Source organism: Epinephelus moara, chromosome 12 (genome assembly GCF_006386435.1).
Source record: "Epinephelus moara isolate mb chromosome 12, YSFRI_EMoa_1.0, whole genome shotgun sequence".
Lineage (NCBI taxonomy): Eukaryota > Metazoa > Chordata > Actinopteri > Perciformes > Serranidae > Epinephelus > Epinephelus moara.
In genome coordinates, this window is record NC_065517.1 from 38722407 (window position 1) to 38733606 (window position 11200).

The 11200-nt window shown below is 40.4% G+C and overlaps 1 protein-coding gene across 1 annotated transcript in view; it reads right to left on the reverse strand.

The window, feature by feature from the left end:
• Positions 1-5554: 5554 nt before the first annotated feature.
• fermt1 (FERM domain containing kindlin 1) overlaps positions 5555-11200 on the reverse strand; it is a 17889-nt gene continuing 12243 nt past the window's right edge. Inside the window, exons 11-16 of the mRNA XM_050058435.1 lie at positions 9079-9203; positions 8655-8761; positions 8316-8540; positions 8077-8201; positions 6254-6395; positions 5555-6129 (exon numbers count right to left, since the gene is read on the reverse strand). Of these exons, the coding sequence (XP_049914392.1) occupies positions 5956-6129; positions 6254-6395; positions 8077-8201; positions 8316-8540; positions 8655-8761; positions 9079-9203 (898 nt within the window). The 3' untranslated portion in view covers positions 5555-5955. The remainder of the gene's footprint in view (positions 6130-6253; positions 6396-8076; positions 8202-8315; positions 8541-8654; positions 8762-9078; positions 9204-11200) is intronic.

The following is an 11200-nucleotide window of genomic DNA, read 5'->3' on the forward strand; positions in this document are numbered from 1 at the left end:
AGGGTGATGTGCTTCAACATAGTCCGCTGTGATTGGCTGGATGTGCGCCGCTGAGCTCGTTAGCCAATAGGAGCGAAGTGCGATGACAGGGTAAAAATGTAGATATCAGAATCATCGATGACCGTTAACATCTCGTCAAAGAGGGGGCGTTAAAATGAATTTGAGCTTTACAGCAAACAGCAAAGGAAAAAACAGCAGTAGCGAGCGCTAATAAAGGGGCTGTATATTAATATAATGAGATGTAATCGGTTAGTCAGTGATTATCAATGCGTGCATGTCGCAGTAGTGTTAGAAGAAGCTACCCATAGCCAGTGCCGGACCTAGCACATTCAGCGCCTCAGGGCCCCTGTCCACTTAAGCTTTTTTGTTAATGTTTTACAATGGGAGCACAATGTATTTATGCCAAGCTACAAACGCTGGCAGGGCAAAGAAGCACTGAGTGTGAATTCAATGCATGAGTTGGCAGTAAGGTTTTTTTTTGTACTGTTTCCTCTCCTCTCACGTTTTACTTGAATGCTCTCCACATACGCTCCAATCCACCATAGCCATCAATGCTCTACCATGTTCTGATTGTGATGATCACGCAGTCGCCCTTTTAACACAAAGGCTGCACTGTCGGGCCGCTACGAAGTCCCTTTGCATTTTTACACAGAACCAAATGACCATGGCATCATTCCACCCCCTTGTCTGATTTTAGACTGCATCCCTGCGTCGCAGAATCGAAGAGGTGTGACAGGCGTTACATGTAACACAACAGCTTCTGCCTCTAGTGTGACATATAACACACATGTTGGCAGCGCTTTATAAATAACAATGGCATAACATGGCAATAACAATCATTTACTGTCTCTGTTATACGCTGTTGATCTCGTCCTCTAACTCAGAGGGTAAAGAACTCCCAGACCTCATTGTTTTCCTAAATTGTGAATATTTTTGGCCACTGTTCTTCTACCTTGAGTTAGCTGCTAACTGCTAACAGCTACTTTTTAAATCTCCTACAGTGGGTTGCACATAACACATCATCCAAACAACATCACATCCTTGCCCCCCATTATCCAGTCCTGCTGGCTGAACCATTTATACAGACATTGGCCACGTTTCCCAGACCGCTCTTAGCGCTAAGAGCTTCTTCAGAACACTCTTAAGCCTCCCGTGAAAGAAAAAAGCGTTTCCCAGATCGCTCTTAGCTTAAGAAGATCTTTCACTAAGAAGGAGTTGTAAGATCGAGCTGACCCACTCTTAACAGTCTTCTTAGCGACCAAACGCTCACAGATCCAGCCGCGTCAGGCAAATTAATATTACACTAAGCAAGAAGATATTAAAACAGTGTGCACCGTATATATTTTGATCTATTTTATACTTCAGATTTATATTGTTTAGCATTAATTGGTGACAGAAAAGAATGAATTTCATTCTGCAGGGAAACGCGTGTCCTTACTGTGCATATGACAATAAACACTTTGAATCTTGAATCTATATGTTTTATGAAGACCCTATGTGCGCTCAAAGCTGTGGCACAAGTTATGCACCCAGAAAAATAACAATAATAAGAAAAATAAGTATGAGGAATAACAAGTGTGTTCCTGTAGGCTGTGTGCTTTGCACATCAGGCACACAAATAAAATGAATCATCATGACTATCATTTATTATAATTTGTCCGCACACATCCCACATCTGCATGCACATATCTGATTAGTTTACTACATCCAAAAAATGCGTCAGGGCTCAACAGAAACATATCCACCCTCCAAACCTGCGACATTCAGATATCAGGCAACTGACAGGTGTAATTGAGCTCAGCTGGAACCTCATCAAGGGACGCTCCACCCGCTACTAGATATAAAGGCGTTGCCACATCACACGTGTGAGATACCATGGCTGCTTTACAGCATATTCTCACGTCTAACCAACAGCGTCGCCGCGTGCGAAGCCAAATCGTTTGTAAATGTATTTGTGCGTCAGCACTTCAGCCCACTCGACATGCTGTCAGACCAGGCTGTCCAAATGAAGTACCAGCTGCCCCGTGCTGGGATACAACGCCTCATCAACTAGTGTCTCCACACATCAGGAGGGCAACCCGGTGCAATTTGGCCCTCAGCCCGGAGGTGCGGTGCCTGGCTGCGTTGCGTTTTTACGAAGTGGGGAGCTTCCTGGAGGTGGTGGGAGACGGCACCGGCCTCAGCAAGGCGTCTGTGTTTTTTTGTTTCAATATAATTAATTTCCTCATGGTTCTCTTACCAAGACTATTTCTTATTTACATGTAGTCTTGTTTTCATCATGAAAATAGGTCATTAACAAATATTCGTCTTAGTTTTTCATTAGAATTATTAGAACACACACACACACAAGCAGCAGGGATTTAGTGTGTTAGGTAGCAGCGCTGTGTGTGACTTATGCGCTGATTGAGTGGTGGGTGATCGATTTGCTTGACATTGCTAAGAGCTTCTTAAAGAGCGATCTTAAGAGTGACCCAAAGAAGGGCATTAAGAACGCATCTGGGAAACACTCGTATCTTAGTGATACTTCTTACCAATAACGCTCTTAACAGAGGCGAGACAGCTCTGTTCCCCGATTCCCTGATCATAACTTAGACACAGAACGCGAGGTGGAATAAAACAAAACAAAGGCATTATGTTAATATATGGTTTGCCATGTGACATGACTTCATTATGGTGAACATGTCATTGTATCTAGCAAACAAATTGAGCAAGGTATATGGTTAAAGCTTTACTAGCCAATTAATTTATTGTTACTGTTATGATTATTATTATTATTATTATTATTATTATTATGGGTAGTGCTATTAACATTTTTTTTATTATATTTTTTCTTCTTTTTTAACTTTTTGTCTTTTCCCCCAATAGATTCTTAATATTTTTCTCCAGTTTGATCTATTATGGACAACTGTCATGTGGATTGTAAATTTGTAAATTTGTGTGTGTACCTTGTTAATATTTAACTATAAAAAAGTTGATAGCAAAATATATTTTTAAAAGATGTGGAGAGTAAAGGCAACAGTGGTGCCAGTGGTGATCAGAGCACTGGGGCTGTGACCCCCAAACTGGGAGAGTGGCCCCAGCAGATTCAGGTACAACATCTGAGGTCTCTGTATATATTTCAGCATGTTTGGATACATAATACCTCAGGACACAGGATGACGTATGCCAAATATCTTCGTCAAATGGGCTTGTGTATTTTTAAAGATGTGGAATACATAACATAGTTTAGATATATGGCAAATATACCAGTTATTGCAGACGTACATAAATGCATATTCTGGCCAGTCATGTTGAGAATATTACTTTTAGACAGTATGACACATTCCTAAACACTTCATTGAATTCAAGCTGTTTTCTTTTTTAAATTATGTATAGTTCTATAAAAGCACACACTTGATATCCTGCCTATCAGTGCAGGAGCTGATGCTGCTGGGTTGCACTTTAACACAGTTTGTAGGGTGAAAACATGGCAGATGTGTGACCACGTCATCAACTCAGCCTGGGTGGATGCATTTTATTTCCCACCATGGGGCCACAATCTGGTGTTTTATAACTGCTTCAAAACGTCGTGCCAACTCCACCTGCCCACCACTAGTGTACAGCAGTGTGGCACTGAGGCGGGAGAAAGAGCAGCAGAGAGCATCCTACACTGCACAAGAAATAACACGATTTGGTCAGATTGAAAGAAATGATGCAACCTGGGAGACATCTTCAAGCAAGTTTCAAATGATCCAACTATAATCAGATTGTTAGTCACATGGTAAACTTGGCACTAGTATTTGTTTGTCTTAAAGTATCTGTGTAGCAGCAGTTTACAGTGTGGCTGTATGATATCTGCATTCCATGCTGTGGCTATTGCAAAATTAAGTATGTGAAGTATTCCTCTTCACATTAACATGAACAGATAAAAAACAGATGCTATGCCTATAATGAATTATGTTTCCTTTAAGCACACATTCTAATATTTCATCATTGTAAGCATGGATGGATTACTGATTGTGCCTACTGGGCACGGGCCTAGGGTCCCAAATTGTCAGGGCCCCTTTCACTTGCAAAATGTCACTCAAATTAACAGAAAAAGACTCAAAATGACCCCAAAGAGGCACAAAAAGACCACAAGGAGATGCAAAGCCACCTCAAAGAGACACAAAATCACCTCAAAGAGGCAGAAAAAACCCCTGAAAGAGAATCAAAACCACATAAAGATCCATAATGAGTACACTGAGATGCAAAAAGACTACAAGGAGACGCAAAGGAACTGCAAAGAGATGCAAAATATCTACAAAAATGAGCAAACCTGCCAAGAAGATACATAAAATCACCTCAAACACACAGAAAAAAACCCTCTTATAGAAACAAAACCCCTTAAAGATCCATAACAAGTATAAAGACATGCAGAAAGACCACAAGGAGATGCAAAGGAACTGCAAAGACACACAAAATAATTATCTAAAGGGGCAAAACAACCCCAACAAGACACAAAATCGCCTCAAAGAGACAGAAAAAAAACCCTCTTATAGAAACAAATCCACATAAAGATCCATAACGAGTACAAAGAGATGCAAGAAGACCACAAGAAGATGCAAAGGAACTGCAAAGAGACACAAAATAATTATCTAAAGGGGCAAAACTGTGACAAAGAGACACAAAACATACCCAAAAAGACAGAAGAAAATCTGAGACAAAAAACAACAACCACAAAAAGACATAAAATCACAATACGATGCAAGACAACTACAAAAAAAAAAGCGGCAAAGCCACCACCCAGTGTGCAGCTGTGTCCGAAATTATTCACTCATTTCTACTACTATTTCCCCAAATTAATATAAAACAGTACAAAATACTTTGTGTCGATGCTCTGCTCACAATAAACATATTAACATTACACTGGCAGAAGGACAGAGCAGCACAATGTCAACCTGTCCTACTAACGTTACGTTAGTCATTTTTTGTTTAAACTCTGATGTGTTGAAGTTTGTTTTACCAGTTAGTCTTGTAATAACTTGTGAATTTAATGTATAACGTTAAATGTTACGCCATTACTGCACAAATCGGAGCTAGCAGCGACTCAGCTTTCTAACATTAGCTAGCGTTATTAGCCCTACCCTGTACAGTAACTACAAGCACTAAAGAAGATCAGCTGCCAATTTATTTTCATCTCTTTGAGGACTGATGACTACACATTATATTGACAGTTTATGACATTGCAGAGAAACTGGTAAAATAAACTTCATCATGTCGTTATAAGTTAAACACGTAAAGCAGGTTGTAATCGAGTTGCTCTCTCTCCTCTCGTCCGTCTAAGTGTCTGTCCCATACAGTCCGTCTGTTCCTTTGGCGCAATGCGTGATGGAATATATTGCTTGGTTAGTGACCACTGGTTGTACACTGCTTTTCACAATGCATTGTGGGATACTTTCTGTCCATTATATAGGGTATAATAATTCCCACTATACATTTGTCATCACAGTCTAAGAATCAAGTTGAGTTTTCCCTTTAATATAAACCCTCAGTTCTGTTTGTGCTGCACAAATGAACAAATGTGAAACAAGTTGTGAAATACAAAAAACCCTTTAATGATTTCTTTTTTTTTTACAAAATGTTTTTCCTGTCAGAAACGAGGATGTCTCTTCACCTAAAAAAAAGCTTAATTCTTACAAATATCAATGCATCTGATTTTTGAGAGAATCTTGACTACATATTTACATCAACACCACTATTTCTATAGTGCATGATACACTGCTAGAACTGTTCACAGCAGGATATATGACGACAAAAAGTGGATTCTACTGTTGTTCTGTGACTGAAAATACTCAATTTACAGTGTACCATGTTACATTTTCTTTAGCAGTGACTTGCTCAGTGTGTAGGGTTACCCATGCTACAGAAGATGACTGCTGCACTTTCACATTGTAACATACAGAAAGAAACAACAGATAAGAAGCACAGGTTTCCTCATTCTTGTCCCCCGGTCAGTTTATGGAACAGGTCTTCGTCTAGCGTCTCGTTCTGGTCTTTTGATCTCGTGGACAGGAAGATGTAGCCGCCGATGAACTCATGGACCACCTTGCAGTCACAGCTCAAACAGCAGAAAGCTATTGACACACTCTGGTCGAACTCTATGGACACCTGGAATTACACACAAAGGATTTATGTCTCTGAGGTAACACTGTCTGCAGGAAATACTCAAAATAAAACCTCCCTGAATGAAGGGGCAGGTTAAATCATAATATACTGCACAACGATCCCTCACCTGTCTTATCTCCCAGTTAACGTTCCACTGCTTCATGTTGGCGAACCTCCATGTGGTGACGGGCAGACAGGTCGACATGTCGATACGGATCATACGGTTGTAGGAGATCCCCAGAATCTCATCCTTCTTACTGCCTTTGAATCTGAAACACAAATAAAATAATAACCGTATTATCATCATGTATGGCATTTAGATGTAAATATGTCACCAGTTTTATGTGTGTTACACCCCAAGAAGTATTTGGATGTTTTCAGATTATTCCTGATTAAAATTTTGGTGGCATTTTAATGTCGTAAGTTGCATAAGTTTATAATTTTAAAGAACACTTCACCCCCCCAAATGACCATTGAATTTGTAAATGAATGAGCCAGACTCCATTAACAAAAACAGTAATTTTACCTCAATGAACATGAGAGCTGCTGGTTGACCACTGCCTTGATGTTTGTGTTATTGTGTGACTTTGTTGTTTTAAAGGGTTAGTTCTGGATTCGCCAGAGTCACACAATAACACAAACAAACTATTGATCAAGGCAGCAGTACACCAGCAGCTCCTGTGTTCAGCAGGGTAAAATTACTATTTTTGTCAAAGGAGTCTGGTTTTGAAGAGAGCATGGATAAGTTTTACTTTCTGTTCCTGTTGGAAAGGTCTGTCTGTTTGGGAAGTACTGGGCATACGACTGAATAAATGAGACTTGGATTATACTGTATGAGTTGTGTGAGAGTTTGTAAACTGATGTGTAGTTTTGCTGTTGTTAAAGGTGTGGGCACGGTGGTGCAGTTGTAGCATTGTCGCCTCACAGCAAGATGGTTCCTGTTTCGAATCAAGAGTGGGGGGTTCGAGCCCCTCTGTGTGGAGTTTGCATGTTCTCCCTGTGTCAGCGTGGGTTTCCTCCAGGTGCTCCAGCTTCCTCCCACAGTCCAAAGACATGCAGGTTAATTGGTAACTCTAAATTGTCCGTAGGTGTGAATGTGAGTGTGAATGGTTGTCTGTCTCTATGGCCCTGTTTAGACGACAATGGTTTCTCTAAAAACGGAAAAGTCTGCATTTTAAAAACGTTACTGAAACGATCCCCGTTCACACGGAGCCACAAAAACTACTGGAAACACTGTAGTATGCACGCCAGGCCAATGGGTGGCAGTATAAATTTGCAAAGCAACACCACGGCATGGCGCCATGATCGGTCGCAACGCAACTACAGTTAACCATTTTCAGTTGAAATCGTTGTCGTATAAACGGGACCTATGTGTCAGCCCTGTGATAGCCTGGTGACCTGTACAGGGTGAACCCTGCCTCTCACCCAATGTCAGCTGGGATAGGCTCCAGCGCCCCCCACGAGCCCTAACAGGATAAGCGGTTACAGAAAAAGAATGAATGTTGTTAAACGAGGACCCCTACGACTTCAATTCATGAAGAACTTTCTCTGATTCTGGATTCTGGGTTTACCATAGAGGCATGCAAGAAGAATGAAGATTCCTCACAAATTCAACATAACATGTAGTGAGTTACTGATCAAATCATCATTTGGGGGGATGAAGTATTCCTTAAACCAGTATATATACTGTTTAAAAAAAAGTTCAACAATGAGTAATTTCAAACTTTTCTGTATAAAATCTTGATGTTAAAAGTAAATATCAGATAAATGTATTGCAGTAAAAAGTACATTTGCCTTCGAGATCTAGTGGAGTAGAAGTATAAAGTTGCATACAATGGTAATGCTCAAGTAAAGTACAAATATCTCAAAACTGTACTTAAGTAGAGTACTTGAGTAAAATGTACTTAGTAACTTTCCCCCACTGATTATACCTGAATATATTCACTATACCTGACGATGTAGTAGTTGATACCAAACTCTGGAAGCGACTGCCAGGCCTGGATAAAGCGCATCTTCGCCTCCATTAGGGACAGCCGTGCTATGTTCTGATGGGCCTCCAGGATTCGTGCAGTTAGCTGGAAACAATCACCAAAAGTGCAGATTTAGGCTAGAACATATATGTATATTTACTTATGACAGTCATGTAAGGCTGCTGGCTGCTGGAAAAGTCACGTAGCCCTTTGACAGACCTGTTTGGTCTTGTGCTTCTTGGTGTAGCGTGGGGAGAAAAAACATTCGGCATTCATCTCCATGGCATCGAGATCCGGAGCTGCCTGACCAGGAGGGGGAGCCAGGCTCTTCATCTGCAGGAAGGACTGGATGTTCCTTACTTCTGACTTGTAGGAGCTGTAGGCCATTGTCTTGCCCTTGGAGGCAAGGATACATGCGGCTTTCCACTTGGCGTACTGCGTTTCCTGCAACAATTAAAAGACAGTTACAGTATCAGCCCACGTTTATATACGTCACTTTACAGGGATTTATAAATGAGACATAAATACTGCTCATGGGGATGAAGATGGGTGCCTTACATTGTCACATCGGATGTACACCTCATTCATCCCGTCAGCAACTGGGAGCAGGAGCTTGATGCCGAACTTCTTGTCTGTCACATTGACATCAGGGACAACCTCGCAACCTGTCAAAGAAGTGGAAGTAGTTAACTGCAGAAGAAGAGCAGCAAGATCAGATCTGCTAATATTTTCACAGAATAAAACAGCGTTACTGTGGCAGCTTGAAGAAAAATACCACTTTCCCGGGACAAATATGCGCCTCCATATCCAAATTGTGCATCTGTATAACATTATGTTTGGTAAATAATGAGAATGGCCTTTGTAGGGAATTCATCACGCTCAAAGACATAATCACACATCCTGGGAATGCTTACATTAAACTTATTAATCCCCAACAGTACAGAACACATTATTGTTTTTCACATCATTCTTCATCACTGACCTCGGAGGTGAAACTGCTCGATGGGTTCTCCACTGGCAGTCTCCTTGTTCTTGTAGTAGGAGATGGTGGTGTCCTTGAACACAAACCAGTACTCTTTGTACGGCCGCAGCGTTAGTCTTTTGGGCCTAATTTAAAACAAAAAGAAAAAAAAACATATCAATGTTTTTGCCTGTGATACAGGTTTTGACTCTGATACCTCGGAGTAAGAGACTGTGAGCAAAACAGCATAAAAGTTTCAGAGTGTTATGAGATACATAAAAGAGCAGCTCAACAGAAGGTTGTTGCCATTAATCAATTATCAGACGACCTACAGGCCATTTTATGATTAAAGCGAATATCAGAGACATAAATACACATAATAAATATGTATGGAGAATATTCTACCCCTGTCCCATAAATCACCTCATGGCTGCAAGCCACAAATTACACTGATTTAAAGGGTAACTTTGGTATTTTTCAACCTGGACTCTTTTTCCCATGTTTTGGTGTCTAAGTGACAAATGAGACCAACAATTTTTGAAATTCTTCAAGTATTGAGTGAGAGCACTGCAGCCAGCAGCGGCAAAACAGGCAGCAGTGTAACCACTCAGGGCATTTGTGCAACGTCACATACATCCACACAGTGCTTGTTTTTGCCACTGACAGGCTCAGATTATTAGTCAAAGTGTCGGACAGCATTATGGAAAGGATCCCTACAGAGGTTGCCCTTGTTGTTAAAGCGAAAGTTCATTTTTTTAACCAGAAACAACCCTGACTCCACTTTAATTAACAGTAATTTTAGCATGTATAGAGCCAGCATATTTGTACATTTCTTTTTTTTTTTTAGTCGAACCCGGGCCGCTGCGGCAACAGCCTTGTACATGGGGTGCCTGCTCTATCCACTAAGCCACTGACGGCCTTATTTTTACATTTCTAACTGAACTAGAGTTGGTTATTGTTGGAACAGTGAAAAGACGAACCATTAGTTTTACTTTGTTCCTGTCGCCTTTGAATAAAGTGTCACATAAAGGTAAAAATCAATGACTGGTCTGCTCACTCAGTGTAAAAGTCCATCGTAAAAGTAGGCAGTCCAAAAATACATCCAAGGCACTCTGACTGTAGTTAAAAATCCTTTATAATACATGGAAACGGCGTGTTTCGACTAGAGAGTCTTCATCAGGGTGTAAAATGCATTGGAAACAGGTGTGCAATTTAAGAACTCATGTAGGAGTCATGATATATTGGTGTAGTCCTACTAGACGAAAGACATGTTTTTATACATACATTACTGGGGGTGATCCTTTGTAAGCTATGAAGTTTTCCTGCCTTTGAATATTATTGGATATCCCCTAATCTTTCTGTTAGTTATCATGAGTAACAATCTTTATAAACATTTCAACTTCATACACGTTATGAGTTGTTGTCCATTCACACATATTGCTTCTTGTCTTTGTCATATATATCTTATATTTTTCATTTTCTGCCACTTAATGTGCAGGTTTGTCACAATATATAACAATCCTTACTTGATTTCACTGTTGTTCCTTTTTATTTGGCCTTGAACCTTTTTTCTTGTTACTAGGGCTGTAGTCTCCTGGTTGATTATTTGGTCGATATGCTGTTGTCCGACCAAATTCTTATTGGTTGAATAATTGCCGTGTTACTTTCATAAGGAGAAAAGTGCTACATCAATAGCTTTCCAGGATTAATCCATTATTTCCTGCAGCAGGGGGACAGGCTAAGTTACCTGTGAAAATGGGGGTTTTCAAAACACCCTCGTTGTTAACACAACATTGAACTCGCCCACCCTCACGCTCAGCATTGCGGTGACGCAGGCCTCCTGTCTGTTTCTGTATACTGAAACCATTTCCCTCAGTGGAAATGAAGCTTGTATTTACTTGTATTTCACAGATACGAAACAATAAATTGGGAAGACAATAAAGCCTCCACTAAAATAGCATTTTAAGTCTTGTGTGTGATTTATCCTGGCTTCATATGAGCAGAAGAAATCTCCGCTCGTTGCTAGGCTAATCTATACAATGCAAAATGCCATAGGCTTGTGCTAATAACGTTAGCATGTTGTATTTGTTTGGAAAACGTGTTTAATATAAGACAGTTGTTTTGTCAGTGAACCTTGTGAGTT